Raw genomic sequence first — 20,198 nt, forward strand, 5'->3', positions numbered from 1 at the left:
ATCACTTGCCTAGCACACTGGGTTTGATCCTTAGCACCACATAAAAATGAAATAAAGATATTTTGTCCACCTACAACTAAAAAATAAATATTAGAAAAAGGAATTAGGAGCAAGCCAGACTTAGTGGCATATGCTAACTCATGGTGCCTGTGAATGTGAGTTTATTTGGAATTTGGGTTTTTGTAAGCATCATCAGGTTAAGATGAGGTCATACTGAAGTAGGATGGGCCCTAAATGCAATACAACTGATACCCTTGTGTTTTTTTTGTTTGTTTGTTTTTCTTTTTTTTTATTGGTTGTTCAAAACATTACAAAGCTCTTGACATATCATATTTCATACATTAGATTCAAGTGGGTTATGAACTCCCATTTTTACCCCAAATGCAGATTGCAGAATCACATCTGTTACAGTCCACATTTTTACATAATGCCCTATTAGTAAACTGTTGTATTCTGCTATCTTTCCTATCCTCTACTATCCCCCCTTCCCTCCCCTCCCATCTTCTCTCTCTACCCCATCTACTGTATTTCATTTCTCTCCTTGTTTATTTTCCCATTCCCCTCACAACCTCTTATGTGTAATTTCGTATAACAATGAGGGTCTCCCTCCATTACCATGCAATTTCCCTTTTCTCTCCCTTTCCCTCCCACCTAGTGTATCTGTTTAATGTTGATCTTTTCTTCCTGCTCTTCCTCCCTGCTCTGTTCTTAGTTGTTCTCATTATATCAAAGAAGACATTTGGTATTTGTTTTTTAGGGATTGGCTAGCTTCACTAAGCATAATCTGCTCTAGTGCCATCCATTTCCCTGCAAATTCCATGATTTGTCATTTTTTTAGTGCTGCGTAATATTCCATGGTGTATAAATGCCACATTTTTTTTATCCATTCATCTATTGAAGGGCATCTGGGTTGGTTCCACAATCTAGCAATTGTGAATTGTGTTGCTATGAACATCGATGTGGCAGTATCCCTGTAGTAAGCTCTTTTAAGGTCTTCAGGGAATAGTCCGAGAAGGGCAATAGCTGGGTCAAATGGTGGTTCCATTCCCAGCTTTCCCAGGAGTCTCCATACTGCTTTCCAAATTGGCCGCACCATTTTGCAGTCCCACCAGCAATGTACAAGAGTACCCTTTTCCCCACATCCTCGCCAGCACTTGTTGTTGTTTGACTTCCTAATGGCTGCCAATCTTACTGGAGTGAGATGGTATCTTAGGGTGGTTTTGATTTGCATTTCTCTGACTGCTAGAGATGGTGAGCATTTTTTCATGTACTTGTTGATTGATTGTATGTCCTCCTCTGAGAAGTGTCAAAACTGGAAATCCATTTGCAACAAAATGAAACTGAATCCCCTCCTCTCGCCATGCACAAAAGTTAACTCAAAGTGGATCAAGGAGCTAGATATCAAATCAGAGACTCTGCGTCTGATAGAAGAAAAAGTTGGCTCCGATCTACATATTGTGGGGTCGGGTTCCAAATTCCTTAATAGGACACCCATAGCACAAGAGTTAATAACAAGAATCAATAAATGGGACTTACTTAAACTGAAAAGTTTTTTCTCAGCAAGAAAAACAATAAGAGAGGTAAATAGGGAGCCTACATCATGGGAACAAATTTTTACTCCTCACACCTCAGAGCCCTAATATCCAGAGTATACAAAGAACTCAAAAAATTAAACAATAAGAAAACAAATAACCCAATCAACAAATGGGCCAAAGATACCCTTGTTTTTTAAAAGAAGGAAAAAGGCAGAGAGAGAGAAGTCCATATGAAGATGAACGTAAACATAGAGTGATATGTCTATCAGACAAGAATTCCAAGGATGGCCAGCAACCACCCGAAACAAGAAGAAAGTCATGCGACAACTTCCCTACAACTCTCAGAGAAAGCATGACATGGTGACACCTTAATATCAGGCTTCTGGCCTGCTGTACTATAAGAGAATAAATTTCTATTCTTTTAAGCCACCCAGTTTGTGACACTTTGTAGCAGCAGCCCTAGAAAACTTATGCATCTTCCAAGTTTCCAGTTTAACACTTTAGCTCCACTTGACACCTAAAGCTCTGATTTCTCAATCCCCTAACAGCCAGCCTCAGCATCTACCTGCACATATAAGAGAAAATGTATGGGCACTACAGCTGTAACAGGCATAGGGCCACAGGGCTGGTCTTAGGGAGCTTACCTGGAAGTAGAAGAAGGACTATTAAGAAAGGAGAAGGAGATGTGGGGTGGAGGACAAGAGAAGGGAGAAGGGAGTGGGGATCGAGGTGTGATGTGTGCATGTATGGAAAGGGCACAGTAAAATCATTAATTCGTACAATTAGCATGTTGATTACAATAAAACTAAGTATATAAAATACAAAAAAGTATCTTATTGATTGTATTAAAAATAAAACATTTTACCTGGGCATGGTGGTGCACACCTGTAATCCAAGCAACTCAGGAGGCTGAGACAGGAGAATCACATGTTCAAAGCCAGCCTCAGCAATTTAGCAAGGCCCAAAGCAACCTAACGAGACCCTGTCTCAAAATAAAAAAATAAAAAGGGCTAGGATTGTGCCCAATGGATATGGTAAAGATACTGGGGATGTAGTAAAGTGCTCCTGGGTTCTAATCCCTAGTACCAAAATAAAATATTTTGTTTCATCCATAATACAGAAAAAGAAGGTATATCTGATATATACAGAAGAACATCAATATTTTTTATTATAACTGGTTTTATCCCCACATCCTAAAGATAATTTATAACTTTATGTCTACATTAAACTCACCTCACAGCTTGTATGCTATTCTCAGTACCATTCACTTGCCTTATCTCACCTCATGATCATTGCCACCACATTCAAGAGTATTTCATGCCTCCTAATCTTGCACCAAAGATAGTTTAGTAATAAATGATGTTTAAGTAATACTGGCACAATTTTTTTAAAAAATCTTTACATAATGGCTACACTCCACTTTTTTACAAAAAAAAAGGAATAAAATCTGTGACAATTACACAGTGAGATATGGCAGATTATCATATTTATGGTAAGTATCAGTAGCTCCCTGTTCATAAATATGAATAGCTCTCTTGGAATAAAGTAGTATACCTATTAAGTTAATCTATGTACATACAGTTATACTGATTTAGTTTAAGTAAGACAAAAACAAAAGGAAATAAAACTAAAAACCAAGCTGCCTACAAGTGTGATATAGGAATATAGGGAACTTTATCTATTTAAAAAAAATGGTACTGGGAATTTAACCCAGCAGTGCTTAACCACTGAGCCACATCCCCAACTTCTTCTATGTTTTTGTTTTGAGATTGGGTCTTGCTAAGTCCTTGGGGTCCCACTAAGTTGCTGAGGCTAGTCTTGAATTTGCAATCCTCCTGAGTTGCTAGGATTACAGGCGTGTACCATCGTGCCTGACTATAAGATGTTTTATAAGTATTAAGAACCCTGGCAGGGCTGAGGATGTAGCTCAGTGGTAGAGCACTTGCCTAGCATTTGCAAGGCCCTGGGTTCAATCCCCAGCACTGAAAAAAAAAAAAACTCTTGGCAGACACAATTCTCAATTATTCTCAATTTTGTCATTCTGTTATCAAACATTTTTTAATTTTTTGGTAATAGATGGACACAGTATCTTTATTTTATTTATTTATATGTGGTGCTAAGGATGGAACCCAGTGCCCCACACATGCCAGGCAAGTGCTCTACCACTGAGCCACAACCCTAGCCCTGTTATCAAACATATTAATAAAATAGACTCTAAAAAAGCAAATCTTGCTAGGTAGGCATGGTGTCACGTACTTGTGATCCGAGCAGCTCAAGAAACTGAAGCAGGAAGATCACAAGTTCCAGGCAAGCCTCAGCAACTGATTGAGACCCAGTATCAAAATAAAAAATAAAAATAAAAAAAGGGCTGTGGATGTGACTCAGTGGTTCAATCCCTGGTACAAAAAAAAAAAAAAAAAAAAAAAAACTTTCTTGCACAGGACACTACCACACTCAATGGAGGATCATTCTCTCACACTGTCCCAAATCCCTCCAGAGTGTAACTGCCCTCACTTGAGGCCCTTGGGCTCAAGGGTGCCCTGGAGCGAAAGATGGAAGCAGAAGGGACAAGTAGGGAAGCTGGCAGGAAGATCCATTATTATTTTTGCTGTTCCCATATGCTTATGCCAGCAGCAACTTTGAGAGCTTGTTTGGAAGTTCTAGCAGGGAAGCACACCTACTTGCATATCCTTGACTAAAGAACAAGGGTGGGCCACCCTCTTTGATCACACAGCTTCAGGAGGGATGCATATAGAGAAGTGGGAAAAAGGACACCCAGCTAGCCAGCTAGATCTGCTAAATCAACCCTGGTGACCGTGGGGTGACAGATGTCACAGCCAGATTTCTCTCATGTGTTTAGCTGCATCCTCCTGAAAAAAAAAAACTCAAGGTCTTTGATAGTTTACCTTTCTAAGATGATGTTTCAGGTTTACTGTGAGCACCTCCTGCCTCATACCTGAAATAAGTCATTTCTCCAGAGAGCCCTGGTTCCCCCTCAGTGGAAACATTTCAAGACCACAGTCTTGATGCCACCTGCTACAGGGTTATCATTGCTTCCAGGCCATTTCAGGAGACAAATAAAGAAAATCTGTAGTTTTTAGAAAAATAAAAATAAGGGGTTGGAGTAGTAGCTCAGTGGTAGAGCACTTGCCTAGCATGTGTGAGGCACTGGGTTCAATTCTCAGCACCACATATAAATAAAGGTATTGTGTCACTCTACAACCAAAATTATATATATATATATATGAATGATAAAAATGAGTTCATGCTGATAGTTCCAATTCAGATTTAATACCTTGGATTTGTCACTTTCTATAGTTTCCTATTCCCTGCAGGTGTTTCCAAACCTTTTTTTCCCTTGAAACTTTTTAAGTTCAGTTGTTCTGTTATCAATATCCAATGGCTCCAGTATCTGAAGTTTTTGTCTCATGACACCTTCCTTGCACATAGCACCTTTTCTCATTGTTGTTTTGGTTTTGGTTTTCTGTATACTATTTGTTCTGCAATACTTTTTAGGGTGGACACACAGCCATACACCCTGTCCATATTGAAAAAAACTTATTTTCCAAGTATGGCAAACATTTGTCCACTGTGGCTCTGCCAGACTGAGAAATTAAATCTCAATTCACCCCCAGGCCTGGGACATTCAGAACCAATGGAATTCTAGGAAGGCTGCTATCTCCCAATCTCCCTGCTTCCTGACTGACAGTATCTACCACAGTTGCCTGTCCAGTTGCTTCTCTGGGGACCCAGTAGCAGCCATCAATTGCCTGCCCTCTAAAAGCACAGACACTCTCACTTGAAGAGGCTTGCCTCTGCATGAGGCAGAGAAAGTAGCCTTGACCCAATACCAGAGCAGATGCCAGTCTTCTGGTTGGTACCATCCCTGGCTGTCTGGGGAAAGGACAGAGTAGTATCACTCAGTTTCATAAGAGGAAGTCAGACAATCCCCTAATCTCCACCTCCAATTCTTCTGCCCTTCTAGTTAGTGAAATAGAACCAAGAATTCATGAAAAAGTCACTTGTCAAACAGCTTTAGGAGATGTAAATGTTGGTCTGAATTTCTGGGTCTTTATTTTCATTTTCATAGGTGACTTATATGAAGCTAAACAGTGCTCTTAGATGACTTTTTTTGGTTTGGGTTCTGGGGATTGAACCCAGGGCCTCACACATACTAGACAAATACTCTGAGTTACATCTCCAGCCCTTTTTATTTTTTGAGACAGGGTCTCACCATGTAGCTGAGGCTGGCCTCCAACTTGCCATCCTCCTGCCTCATTCTCCTGAGTATCTGGGATTACAGATATGTCACCACCAATGCCCAATTGACACTTTTTAATACCAGCTTTATTGAGGTTTAATCCATAGATCATACAATTCACCCATCTTGAAGTACACAATTCAATGGTTTGTAGCATATTCGTAGATAAGTGCCAACTATCACCATAATCAATTTCATAACATGCTCATCACCCCAAAAATAAAGTCTGTATCCATTAGCAGTCACTCCATCTGACCCCAAGTCCTCTAGTGCTAGGCAATCACCAACTTTCCTTAAACAACATCTGAAACCTTTACAGTAATAACAACCTAATGGAAAATCGTTTGGGGAACCACCTAAATTAGAATGGCCTTCACAGTTATCCCGTCTACCTAGGGTGAGGCACTGTCCTAAGTGCATGCCATCACCTCAAGACCCAAAGAAATTAAGTGAGGGGCAGAGCAGGACATGTCCATGTGATCTCAGAGTCTGTGTTCTTGCCTATTCATGATAAGGCCAACATGATCTAGACATTCAAATTCTGAACAAACTGTTTAAATGTTTATAAGAAGTCCCCCCACAGGTAGTCACCCAATGCCTAAAATAGGTTTTCAGTGCTATAGTTTCTATCATATTAATATAGTAAATTCCAGCAACCACCATTTATAGACAGGTGATGTCCACAAAAATACTGACAGAGCAATGCTGATGACAGTGTGAGACAAGCTCATACCATCAATAAACATGCACTATCACTTCGTGCTGAGCACTGTTCTAGGGATTTTGCCTGACTAGGACGGATGAGGCTTCTGCTCTCCCTCCACTAGAGGGAGAGCAGAAACAAAACAGAAAATAGGTCTAACCAAGAATTAAAACAAGGCAACATGATCTAGGATTAAGACTTCAGATGAAAGAGGTGATGTTTACACTCAGAGCTGAATGACAAAAAGAAGGCAATTACACAAAGATTACAGGTCAGAGTCTTCCTGGCAGAAGGGACAACAGGGACAAAGGCCTTAAGACACAGAAGTGTTGTATGTTTGAGGAAAGGAGGAAAAAAGAACAGTGTGGTGTGACTGGGCCAGCAGAAAAAGGACATGAAATGAGGTCAAAGCAGCATAAGGCTAAGGATGGAATTTAGGTCTCATGAGTAAGAGAAAGCTGGGCGTGGTAGCACATACATGAAGCCCCAGGTACTCAGGAGGCTAAGGCAGGAAGGTGGCAAGTTCAAGGCCAGCCTCACCAACTTAGTGAGACTCAGGCTTTATGATGGCATGCCTTATGAGGGGGCTGTGTCTCACTAAGTTCTTTCAAAAAGAATAAAAAGAAAAAGGGGCTATGAATATAGCTCAGTGGAAGGGCACCCCTGGATTCAACCCTCCAGCACCAAAAAGAGGAGTAACAGAAAGCCACTGGATTATTAAGCAAAGTAGAAACACAGATTTACCAGATCACTGTGGTTGCTGTGTAAGAAACAGACTGGAGAGCCTGCAGTATCAAGTGAAATCAGTGAGGACAACACCATAATAGTCCAGGAAAAACATGGACTGAGGAGGATTTCACACGGAGCCTGGCTGAAGCCAAAGTGGACTTTAAAGCCCTCCCCTAACTTTGACCTTCCCTTTCCCTTGTCCCAATCTTGATAGGTAGCCCAGCATACACAGTTTAAACCAAAAGTCCAGGAGCCGCCCTCAATTCCTCTTCCACTGCCCCTCCACAGCCAGGCATCAGTCATCTTGTTGGCTGCAGCTCAATACTCAGGACTCTGATGCTACTCTGGCCCAAGTCTCCCTTCTAACAAAGTCACCTCTGCAGATTGGCTCAGAGCTCAGCTCTTTCCCCTACTATCACAGCTTTAATGAATGTCTGTCCATCTCTTTTGACACTGGTGTCCCTATAGAGAGGAGACTGACACAAAGGAAGAATATGTGACAACAGGGAATGATGGGGGGAACCTTTTCATTACTAGTAATTCCAATACCATATCCATCCAAATGACAGCAGGATGTACACTTAGGAGTTTCTGCTTCATTTCACACATTATACATAACTTCATCCCCTGGCCTTTCCACACCAACATACTAAAGAACACAACCCATATGCAAGATGTTCAAAATGCTGGATGTACCAGCCATTGGTAGCCAGATGATAATGTGCAAGTTGCTGTCTTAGGGTGAAGAAAGCTGAGGATGCTTTTCACATGTTTGCTTCAACTCAACAAACAGCCCCCTCATAAGGCATGCCATCATAAAGCCTATGTCACACCTGTTCAGCAGGGCCCTACACACAGTACTGCATCTGTTTCTAGTTTGACACCATTTTTGCTTATTGTTTGTGTTCGTGTTGTTTTGGTTACTAGTGCTTGGGAATACTCTTGTACTCTGCTTATTGGCTGTCTGGATTTCCCTTGGACTTTAGCCAAGAGGAGTGGACACATGCCTGAGCAACAAGGTAATGACATGGGTTCTGGGTAGAACATACTTCTAGCTGTATGGATTTATGGGCCTCAACTAATAAGGCAGGCTGGTTCCCTCATGGGAGGAACAATCAGTTGTTCCACAAGCCCAACCTAAGTAAGGCCAGAATAGAAGAAAGTAGAATGCCCTATGTCTGGGCAAATGGTAGGATTCAAAACCTTTGATCTAATATGTGGCGAAACCTGCCCAGCACTAAGGGGGAAGCACATAACAAGGGCACTCAGCCTCTGGAAAACATATTGAATCCTAACCAGTCAGGTCTCACCCTGATTCTGACTCAACCAGTCCAGGGGGCCCAGGCCAGAGTGTTTTTCAGGCTTGCAGATAACTCTGCCGTATAATCCACCTGGAAAAGTTCCTCAGTGTCCTTGGTCTCACCTTCTTTCTATGCCCCTTTCAGAAGAGGGTGCTCATCAGGAAGGAGCTCCTACACACCTCTGTTCACCCTCCTGAGAAGCATAAAACCTGTCCTTACACAGCTAGTGGCCACTACACAGGGTGCAAAAGGTCCTATTGCAACCTACCTTATCTGCCTCTCCCAGTCATACCTGCTGGCCCTGGCAGTTGTGTCCACTTGGAGACAAGATGTCCCCCGAGTTAATCCACACCAAATTCTGTAGCCTGGTGGCTACCACCACCCTGGGGACCAAGTCCTGCTAGCAGATCTGCAGGTCTTAGAGTTACCTGCCTTTGGGTTGCATTTGCCCTGATCTTTAACATCTTGAATCAGATAACCTCATACTGGGTTGAATGGTGGCTCCAAAAAGATAAGTGTAAGTCCAAACTCCAATAACTTGTGAATGTGGCCTTTTTTGGGAAAGGGGTCTTTATAGATGTAGTGAAGGTAGGGATATCAAGATGAGGAGATCATACTGAATTACCCCGATAGACCCCACATCCAATATATGGTATCCTTAAAAGAAACAGAAAACATAGAAGAGGCCATGTGACAAAGAGGCAGAGATAAGAATAATGGGTGTACAAGCCAAGAACTGTCAGCAACCACCAGAAGCTAGGAAACAGGCCCAGAACTTATTCTCAGAGATCCAAAAAAACAACTTGACTTCAGGTATCTGGCTTCCAAGAAATGAAAAAATAAGTTTTTGTTGTTTAATGGCACAAAGTTTCTGGTGATCTGTTAGAGCAATCACCAGAAACTCATGCACCACTCCAAAACAAAATAGTGCCCTTACAGAAAAATTACAGGAATACGATTTAAGTGCAGTACCATGAGCAGAGAACCTGTCTGGGTATTTAACACTTCCCCAAAGTATTGTGTGATAGATATGTGGGCATTAGGAAATAGAAAAGTTTTTCCCCACTTCCTATAGATGCTAAGAAAGCTCCCAGCTGAGGCTTATTTTTAAAAGTCCTAATATCCTAATTCTAGTCATTCTTCTCACTATCAAACAGCAGAAAGCCCTGTGGAAAAAGCCCAGGGATAGATCTACATCTTGTTCCTAACAAGGGAGCTTGGGGGGCTGAGGGAAGGAGGGCCCAGGACTGAGAAGTGAATGATACATAGATACTGGAGTGTTTCTCAATTTCCAAATTCCTTTCCTTTACTAGAATTGCAGAGTTAGTTCCCATGGCTTCAATATCCTAGGAAATATCCAGAACTTTACAAAACAAGTGAAGAGTCCCCTATTCTTCCTCATCTGCCAATCATTGTCAACTGGCTTCCATCTGTAAAGCCAAGGAATCTGGGGCTGATACAGCATCAGACACTTCTAGAATGTGATGAACCACAACAACCACTCACACTGGGCAATAAGTGCTTGGCAAAGACAAGGGCACACTTTGGTGTTAGAAAAAATAAGGTATATGCGTGTGAAGCATCCATCAGACCACAAAGTGCTCACAACTCCAAACCCAAAACAATGGAAGGGGGAAAAGGATAATGTGACTATGTAAAATAAAAAACACTCAAGGCCAGAACACTACACTGACAAAATCAAAGGGGAAAAGAAACATGCACGTTCTGTTACAGACAAGAGCTAATCTTGCCAATGACAAAAGTGACAAAAGAGCCCCTAAAAAAATGAGGAACAAAAAGTAACAATCTAATAGGAAAATGGATAAAAGATATGTATAGCCCATTCACAAAAGAATTAAAAAGGGTGCATACCCCTTGGAAAATATGCTTAAGATCCCTCTTAGTGAAGAGTGGAATGCCCAGCAGGTGGCAAAAATACAAAGGTCTACCCACCTCTTGCTTAGCAAAGATACACATGATTAGTGCATAAGCATTTTCATTGCACCATTATTTATGAGAGCAAAAGGACTACAAACAACCCAAACGCCATCAGCAGCAACTGGTTCAACCAACCCTGGTACAGCTGCAAAGTGGAGTATCACATGGCCCAGGAGGAGAGGCTGGAGCTCAGAGCCAGCAAATCGGTAGCCAATGGAAGGAAAAGTGGTCCTCCCTGAGAGTCCCTGGCCCAACCTCTCTGCAGGGATGGGAAAGGAAGGATGGATTAGCCACCAGACACAGGTAGTTCAGGCAGATAGGACAGAAGGAAAAGAGCAGAGAATCAGGTCTGACTCAGGCGTCCTCTTCCCTCAAAGAGGGGACCTGCAGACCAAGGGGCTTAAGCAAGAGCTCTGCAGCAAGCTCCTAGGACCTGCTCATTATCCACCAAACCCTTAATTCTGAATTAGGCAGGTGGGAGAAGAAAGCACAAATCGAATTGTCCTGGGTGTGGCGTCTTCAGGCAGCCTTGCATCTGCTGGCCCTACTCGATGCACTCCATGACATGTATCTGTAGGGTGTCCATATCAGGAGCCTGGTACTGGCACTTAGGACAACAAAAGTCAGGTGGCTCCTCAGGGGGGCTTCTCCTTTGGTTGGGTACAGCCGGGTGAAAGGAGTGGTGAGCTGAGAAAAGAAAAGAGGCACCAGGAAGTGGGTCTTGTGTACAAGCTGGGTACTAATCAGAGGGAAGGGGAGGTTGACAAGGTACCAAAACTGGATAGGACTGCCATGTTCAACCATTAGGATCAACACCACTGTGTGACCAGGAGCCAGCACTACCACCACATTCTCCCCTTGGCCTCAGGGTGGGGCAGGGTGGGGTGAGTGATGGGAGCAGCAGGGATACCCACCTTCAGGGCTGAAATGAGCCTTCTTCTAGAGCGGTACACTGCCCTCCCCACCCACCTCCTGCAGAACAATGCTCACTCACTCACCTGGGGTAGGGGGTAAAGGGGGCTGGGAGGCCTCTACATGCCGCTTCCTCATATCCTCAATCCTTTGAAAACAGAAACCGTCCAATCAATGCATGCATTTCTGTGAGGCTCCTACCTGGAGCAGCAGAAAAGGCCATTGGAAGGATAGGGTGGACAGAGAGGAAAGGGAAGTACAGGGAACCTAATCTGAAAGCCAGGAGTCATCAGTCTCCTGCAATTACTACTGGTCACTGCCAAGTGCTACGCCCACTCCTCACATGGCCACTCTTGGAAGCCTACCTGGCTGATTCCTGGCAGCTGGCTTTTAGCTTGCTATATTCCCGCTGCAGCTGCTCCAGCTGCTCCTGCAGATGCTCTTTCTTCTCAGCCAGCTTCTCCCGGGCCTCCCTCTCAGCCTGGAAGTCTGCCTTGTAGATATCCGCCTGGCAAAATTCAAGAGAGGGACACACCCACCACCCATTGGGCACATCATGATAGGCCTGGGGTAACAAAGTGAAACCTCCTCATGCCCTCTATGAACCTCTGGCAACACAGAGGGAGCAGATACATCAGCAAGTAACCCCAAGCACACTGGGAGGTCAAGGATCGCAACAAGGAGGAGAGACCTCACCTGGGCCTTCAGGACTGGTACCGTCTCCATCACAATCTTATGCTGCTCAGCCTCTTCCTTTAGTTTGTCAATCACTTCCTGCTTGGCCACCAGGGCCTCCTCAGCCTGCTGGAGCTGCTGCCTGAGATCCTCCAGCTGCATTCCCTAGAGATTGGCAAAGGGCACTGACAGAGCCTCCCAGAACAGGGCAGGGTGGAGCCATTACCCAGGTAGGCCACTGCTTCGAGTGAGAATTGAGGACAAAAGGGAGCCCTGGATGGCCAAAGCTGGGACAACACCAGCTCCTTAGACTTCAGGGCCAATCACAAGGTCTCAACGTATGCAAGAAAGCTGCATCCTGGTACTTCCCCACAGGGCTTAAGAAATGCTGAGGTTTTTTTTCTCAAGACACATTAAGGATCTTGGGATTGAGGAGAACTCTGAGGCCATCTGGTTCATCCTCCCACCAAGGCACTCATTCCCATCACAGAATCCTTCAACCCTTTAAGGACAAGAGCCACACTCCATCCTGAGGCTGCCCACTCCATATGCTACCAACTACAGACCCACCATCTAAGCCTCAATCCATTAGTCCTTCCACTCAGCCATCTGATCAAAGGTCTGCTCATCCCACACAGACACCCCTCCCCATAAACACACATACACACTTCCTCCGCTCCCCCCACACCCCGCCTCCGTGCCAGGATTTCGTTCCAGAGATTAAGTGCCATTTTTGTAACTAACTTTTCCTCAGGTGACCTGGTTTCAGGCTTAATCCTCATAAATCTCCGCAGAGTACATCTGTGGTTGACAATATCCTTCTTAAAATGTGATTGCTAAAACCGCACCCAGTTTAGGTCTTGTGAGGACAAACTAGAAAAGAGCTTTCGGCTCTCTTTCCATGCTGGGATACAATCAATACTAGAGCTTTTCCTGGCTCAGGGAAAATTTAGAAAAGAACTACACTGGTGAGGGCTGAATGTGTCCCTAGGCCAGCCCACCCTGGGGCCTGGCAATGTGCCCCATATCCCTGTGGCCTTCTCTGAACTGTCACAGCTGCAGCCTAAGGAAGGTCTAGGGCAAGTCAAGTATCCCCCCCACCAAATCTAATTCTTTCAGGTCTCAAGAACTGTGATCTTGTCTGTCTTTGGGGAGACAGGAAGAGGTGAAGTCCTCTCAAGACAGCGCAGGCTGGCCATACTCACTCGCTTGCGCTCGCTGCTCACCATACTACTCTTGATGTGGTTGTCATAGTCTTGGAAGAGCTGATGATAGGCTACCTGCAATTGGGCCAGCTTCCTCCTGCACAAAAAAGGAGCTTTTATTGGAGAAACCACTTTGTCCCAGCCCAGGCATGGCTTCCCTGCCTCTAGCTCTACCCTCTTAATTCTTGTCATATCACAAACCTGGAATGGGGCCTTCCAAGGGTACATCTGGACTCCTAAGGTCATCAACTCTGAGGCAGGCTTTGCTGACAACAAATATTCACTGCAACTGACTCGGTTACTCAATAGTTCCTATCAGTTTCCTTAAAGCCAACAATTTTAAATGTTTATAATAAGGACTAGGGGTGTAGCTCAGTGGTAGAGTGCTTGCCTAGCATGTGCAAAGCCCTGGGTTCCATCCTCAGTATTGCAAAACAATAAAAAAATTAATGTTTGTCATAAGGTGGAACTATCCTGTAATCTTCAAAATTGTCAACTTCATGAAAAGCATAGAAAGGTAGGGAGAGTATTCTAGATTAAAGGAGACTGAAAAGGCATGCCAAGGAAAGGAACTTGGGATCCTAGACCAGAAAGCAGTAGAAGGGCTGGCAAGAACATATGGAGAATACAAAGGGAAATATGAATGTGGACTGAACCAAAGATAATATTTTTGTCTTAGCCAGGTGCAGTGGTACACGTCTATAATCCCAGTGACTCAGGAGGCTGAGGCAGAAGGATGGCAGATTTGAGGCCAGCCTCAGCAACTTAGCAAGACCCTATCTCAAAAAAATATAAGAAAGGACTGGGGATATAGGGTCAGCCAGTGATATAACACCCCTGGGTTCAATCTCCATTACCAAAAAAAATTTTTTGTCTAGTCTCAAAGATGAATTATTTGACTATAACAATGGACTCTACTATTAGCAAGGCTAAGGAGGAGAGTCAACCCTCATCCACAGCCAGTCCCTACGAGGGCTCCCCAGAAGGCAGGAAAAGCCACAGGCCCATTGGCAACCCCTAGTACCACCCCTCCACACCAACTCACTTCTCCTCTGAGGCAGCCTGACGCTCCATGCGCAGGGCGGCCTCCACACTCTGGCTCTGCATGCGCAGCTGGTCCACCTGTACACTGTGTTGCTGCTGCAGTGCCTCCCGCTCACTCTCCAGCTGCCTGGCCTGCTCACTGGCGGCCCGCACCCTGGCACAGGGAGGAAGAACACATTGAGGGGGCATCAAGAAGGACAGCATGGGCAAGGAGTTAGGTTCTGAACACCCTGTGACTGCAAGCTGACTCTGGGTGGCAGAGTGGAGGCACTGCCACCAAAAATAGGAAAGAAGACCGGGAGCCAGGTGGAGAACAGATGATAAGGAGCTCCACCTGAGATGAATTTGCTCCAGTACAGGGGTCCAGGAAACAACCAAGTGCAGATGGCTAGGAGACTAAAAGCCAAGAGAAGGGGGTGAACTGAAAAAAGGATGGGCCACCTGCATCCCAAGCTGCCCACTACAATGTGAGAGGAACCTCCAGGAAGGTGCTGGGGCCTCAACAAGAGCAGTCTCAGGGAAGGGGTGTCAGGACAGACTATTCTAGAAAACATAGGGAGACTGCCCACCTGAGAATGCAAACACTGAACTCAACAGCAGACCAGAGCTCAGCTCCAGCCCTGTTGCTGCCCACAGCTCAGCTGGAGTCCCAGCTGTTTGCAGGCTCAGTTCCCACACCTGGATCACAGGGAGTTGTAAGACAGGACATGACATCAATGGCCCTGGTAGGGAATTTCTCTCTCCATCTCACTACAACAGCTCAGGCTGTCTCACCTCAATCACCCCATGATCCCCAAATCCTCTGATCTGAGCCTCACAGCTTCCTTAATCTCCAATTTCAAGCTCCAGCCTCATTATCCTGCTGCCCCAGGGCCTTCAATAGCCACTACTCAGGCACAGTGGCATATGCCTATAATCTCAGCAACTTGGGAGACTGAGGCAAGAGGATCTCAAGTACAGGCCAGCCTCAGTAACTTAGCAAGACCCTGTCTCAAAATAAAAGATAAAAAGGGCTGGGGATGTAGCTCAAATCCCAGTATCACATAAAAAACAAACAAACAAAAAAAGCCACCACTGCAGCAGCAATGGTGGATGTTTCCATGTGGCCCTGTGGTAGCCTCCAGCTGAAGGTCACCACAACTCTGACAAGGCAGGCCTGAACTATCAGGCCTTCTCCACTTCTGCCTTTGCTCATGCTTCCTCTTCACCTCCACCACCAGCTCTTTCTGAACTGGAGTCTAGTTACCCTCTTCTGCAGAAAGGTTTCCCTGACAACTACCCCATGTGCACAATGACCACCTTAATACTGCATTAAGAGGGCTGAGGACACCATGTCAGCTGCATCCAAATGTCTGGAGAGCAGCAGCAGGGCAGTATAAGAACCACAGCATCATCCCTGCACTTTGACCAAATGATCCCACTTAAAATGACCAAACTCACTTTGCAAAAGAATAACAGGCAGGCCTGAGGCAGCTAGCTTTCAAGGTTGACCCTCAGCTGGTGCAAGTTCCCTGCACTGCTCTGATGCTTTCCCTGCTGATAAGGGTGGCTCCTGTGCCCAAACTCTGTATAAACAACATTCACTAAGGTGAGCAACCACACATTCTGCCAGGATTCAGGAATTTTAGTACGTGCCTTGGAGAGGGTGCCAACATGAGTAGCCCCCAGAAGAAACCCAAGGTGCTATCTCCATTAGGCACATGTGGGAAGTGGTTTACTCTGTATACCTCAGAGGGGTACACAGAGAGCCTGAGGCAGGCTTCTCCAGTCTTCAACTAGGGATCTTATACTAGAGGATCCCACAGTGCACCCTTCCCCTGTGATAAACCTCAGCCTGGAAGGCAACTATGTGCTGCGTCCTGGGAGTGCTTCCAGAGAATCACCTATCAGAGTGTGGCCTTGGGGGCCCATGAAAAGCCTCCAAAGGAAATAACACAAACTCTAGCAAAGGACTGGAAAGCCTAGAAGTAATAGCTAGGAGCCATGTCCTGGATACCTGGACCAGAACTGTCAAAAATCTGCCATGACAGACATCTGCCCTCTCATAGAGGAATCCCCAGAGGCTTCTACACCCTCCTCATTTGAAACCCTGGAAGTGGCCTCCAGGACTGGCTTTCCCTCCCTACTCACCTGCCCTCCAAATCCTGCCGTTCCTTGATGGCAGCCTCTAAGCGACTCTGGCTCTCTTGGAGCTCCCCCAGCAAGGATGTCACCTGGGCTTTCACAGAGGCCTTGTCCTCAGCCATCTGCTATAGGAGAAAAGGTCACCTCCTGTTAGTGCTACTTTCTGCCCAGCTTCCCACTCCTGGCATCCCCAGTCCCTAGGGGGCAACCTGCAAATGACTGAGGCATGTGCACCCTCAGGGCTTCTCTCCTGCCCTCATCACTTTCCAAACCCAGACACCCCAGAGCCTCATGAGTGTGATGGACACCTAACCTTCCCCAGTGGTCCACCTTGACCCTTGCTGCTGGATGAGATATATTTACCAGTCTCTTCCCATCCCTCCCCAACTCATCTCATGCCTCACCTCCAGCAGCTACCCAACCCTAGCAAGGCAACTGAGGCAATGTGAAGGGATCAAGTCCCAAAAGTCCATGCCTCCTAGTCCTTCCTGCATCCCTGTGGATGGGGAACACGGGACCCCAAAGAGACACAGGAGCATAGAGGTATCTGGAGTCCTGTGTGGCTCCTGACAGCTCAGGTACTACCCTGGCCACCAGACCATAAGGGCTGAACCTGGAGGCCATGTGACTATGGCCCCAGCAGGCAAGCTCTCTTATCTTTGAGAGTCAATGCCAAAGGAGGCAAGACTTGAACAGCAACAAAAAAACAAGCCTAGGGCTGGGGATGTGGCTCAAGCGGTAGCGCGCTCGCATGGCATGCGTGCGGCCCGGGTTCGATCCTCAGCACCACATACCAACAAAGATGTTGTGTCCGCCGAAAACTAAAAAATAATAAATATTAAAGTTTAAAAAAAAAATACAAGCCTAGTCTGTGGGCGTAGGGCCCTTAGAAGGTGGGAGGTTTCACAAAGCAAGAGTGGATACTGAAGCTTTTTAAATACTAATAACAAAAACTCTCTGTGCACAGTGGCACATGCCTGTAATCCCAGTAATTTGGGAGGCTGAGGCACAAGGAAGGCAAGTCTAAGGCCAGCCTCAGCAACTTAGCAAGACTGAAAATAACAAATGAAAAGGTCTGGGGATGTAGTTCAGTGGTGGTGGGGGACTTTCTGCAAACACTCCATTCAAACCCTGCATTTAAGAGACTTAACCCAACTAGGAAAGCTGAGGCAGGAAGATGGCAAGTTCAAGGCTAGACTGGGCAACTTAGTGAGATCCTGTCTCAAAATGAAATAAAATGGCTAGGAACATAGCTCAGTGGTGCCCTGGATTCAATTCCAAGAGAGAGAGAGAGAGAGAGAGAGACAGACAGACAGACAGACAGACAGACACAGACAGACACACTTAATCAAACTTTAATAGGGCTTTCAACAGCCTAAGGCCATGCTAGTGAGATGCACCAGGCAGCTTCCCAGATGCTGTATGGAAATGCTCACAGCTGTTAAAAGAACTATCTATTCTGGCCAACACCTAACATAGATCACTGACCTTTCTTGGAGCATTTACTACAAGAACTGTCAGCTATGAGTCCTTCCTCAGTCTCAGATATCTGTGTATCTTCTACAACCTATCAGTGTCTACCTCAAGGACTTAAGAGCTATTCCTTTGAAATGGAATCATCAAAAAAGATGTTTCCACACTCTCCCAGTCTCTTTGGGAGAACATAATCCTAACTTTATTAACTGCCAGCTCAGAGACACACTGGCTTCATCACCTAGATGCTGATACCCTTTGTCATTTTTCACTTGGGCCCTTCCCCGCACCTGACACTCTAATTCATAGTCTGCCCCCTCTCTTTCAATGCTAGGGTTGGAACCTCAGGCCTCATGCATGCTAAGTACACTCTCTACCACTGAGCTACATCCTAGCCACCATTCTCTCTTTAAAATACTGGTCAACTATAGATCTCAGCTCTTTTCCCAACTGACAACAGTTACTGAACAAAATCTGTTTTCACAGTTAAAAGGAATGCCCACCTTTATTTGACACTGGTGTTCTTATAAAAAGAAATGCACAGAGAGAAGGTCACATGATGACAGAAGCAGACACTGAAGAGATGCAGCTGCCAGCCAAGGAGCACCAACGACTGCCAGGAGCCACTAGACACTGGGAGAGGACCTTGAATGGATTCTCCCTTGCAGTCCTCAGAAGGAATCTACCCTGACCACATCTTGAACTCAGTCTTCTGGCCTCCAGAACTGGGGGAAAACAGATCTGTTGTTTAAGCCCCCAGTATGTGGTACTCTGCTTCCACAGCCCTAGCAAACTCTTTACACTTCCACAAATGAGAAACAAGCACCTTGAGCCAGAAGTTCCCAGTAGTGAGGCACACAGCATATGCCTTTCCTCCAGGGCTGGCAGTCTGCCTGCATCAGGTGCCCCCCACTCCCATGCCCCCACCTTGCCCTTCCCGGACAGCACATATCCTGCTCAACTATTGTCCCAGGATCTTGAGAACAGCCAAGCCAGAAAGGCTCTGAAACACCCTCCTCAGCCCACAGTAAGCATGCCATCCTTTGGGGACAGTATACTAAAGAGCCAACTCACAGGTCCATGAGGTGGCCACAGCCTGAACCTCCCAAAGTTGAGTCTGGGTCCTGCCCGGCTCCTAGAGGATGACCTCTAAGGCTCTTGAACATCCTGCCTGATGAGCATGTCTGGTTCACCAGGGTTTTAGGGCCCAAGCCAGATAATCTATGCTGATGCCATGATGCAGGTGGGGGCCTTGGGCCACGTAGAACTGGATAAACTTTGGGGTGGCTGGTGCCTGAACCACCCAGGTCACCAACTATGGTGCTCAACGCCTACATGATTGACCCCAATAAAACCCCAGACACACTGGCCTCATCATTTAGACACTGACACTCTGTCATTTTTCACTTGGGCCCTTCCCCCAACCTGACATTTTCATTCATTCACTCTTGGTCCCTAGACACCAGGGACCAAGTGAGCTTCCTGGCTGACTATACTCAATGTACATTGTTCCCACATGGCTAATGAGAGAAGCAAGCACTGTCTGCAATGCTCCCTGGGAGGCCACCTAGAAGCTCACACTGGCCTCTCCTGGTCCTTACTCTATGCACCTTGAACCTCAGCTGACTTTAATCTATATCCTTCCACTGTAATAAGCTGTAGCTGTGAGTATGATGGCTTCTCTCAGGTGAGTCCTGCAAATCAAGCCTGAGGGTGCTCTGGGGGACCCCTGACCATGGGTTCCTTGTGGGAACACTGGTATCCCTATTATTTACAGAACATAGGTGAAAGCCAGGATACAGTGGTCCATACCTATAATCCCAGCAACTCAGGAGGCTGAGACAAAAGGATTAAAAGTTTGAGGCCAGCCTCATCAACTTAGTGAGACTCTGTCTCAAAATAAAAAAATAAAAAGAGAGGGGGATGTGGCTCGGGGGGTTAAGTGCCTCTGGGTTCAATTCCTGGTACAAAAAAAAAAAAAAAAAAACAGTATGCAGGTATAACTACAGCCCCAAGCTCCAAGGAAAGAGCCTGCCCTGCCTGCTACCTACCTGCTGACATAACTTCAGGTCCTCCACCTCCTTCAGGGCCTCCTCCCTCTGCTTTCTCAGGTCCAGCTTCTCCAGGCTCAGTCTCTCCACCAACTTCCTAGCCTCCTGAAATTTGCGCATGAGGAACTCCTTCTCCTCCCTCTGGCTGACTTGGAAATGTAGCAGCTCCTCACAGCGCTCCCGCAGCATCTGGTTGCTCTGCCGGATGGCATCTGGGGGCACGAGAGACAGCAAAGGGGAGGTGAGT

General features: G+C 45.7%; 1 protein-coding gene across 12 annotated transcripts in view; it reads right to left on the reverse strand.

Annotated features, from left to right (window-relative positions):
• Nucleotides 1-4,817: 4,817 nt before the first annotated feature.
• Nucleotides 4,818-20,198, reverse strand: part of Ikbkg (inhibitor of nuclear factor kappa B kinase regulatory subunit gamma) — a 49,916-nt gene continuing 34,535 nt past the window's right edge. For 9 of the 12 annotated variants that reach the window (XM_026381073.2, XM_026381074.2, XM_026381075.2 and 6 more), the window contains 8 exons: nt 19,952-20,163; nt 16,434-16,552; nt 14,305-14,457; nt 13,260-13,356; nt 12,076-12,219; nt 11,745-11,887; nt 11,466-11,527; nt 4,818-11,154 (listed from right to left, as the gene is read on the reverse strand). In XM_026381073.2, the coding sequence (XP_026236858.1) occupies nt 11,012-11,154; nt 11,466-11,527; nt 11,745-11,887; nt 12,076-12,219; nt 13,260-13,356; nt 14,305-14,457; nt 16,434-16,552; nt 19,952-20,163 (1,073 nt within the window). In that variant the 3' untranslated portion in view covers nt 4,818-11,011. The remainder of the gene's footprint in view (nt 11,155-11,465; nt 11,528-11,744; nt 11,888-12,075; nt 12,220-13,259; nt 13,357-14,304; nt 14,458-16,433; nt 16,553-19,951; nt 20,164-20,198) is intronic. The other 3 variants (XM_077793810.1, XM_026381067.2, XM_077793809.1) reach the window with 3 other exon arrangements.

This window comes from Urocitellus parryii, chromosome X (genome assembly GCF_045843805.1).
Source record: "Urocitellus parryii isolate mUroPar1 chromosome X, mUroPar1.hap1, whole genome shotgun sequence".
NCBI lineage: Eukaryota > Metazoa > Chordata > Mammalia > Rodentia > Sciuridae > Urocitellus > Urocitellus parryii.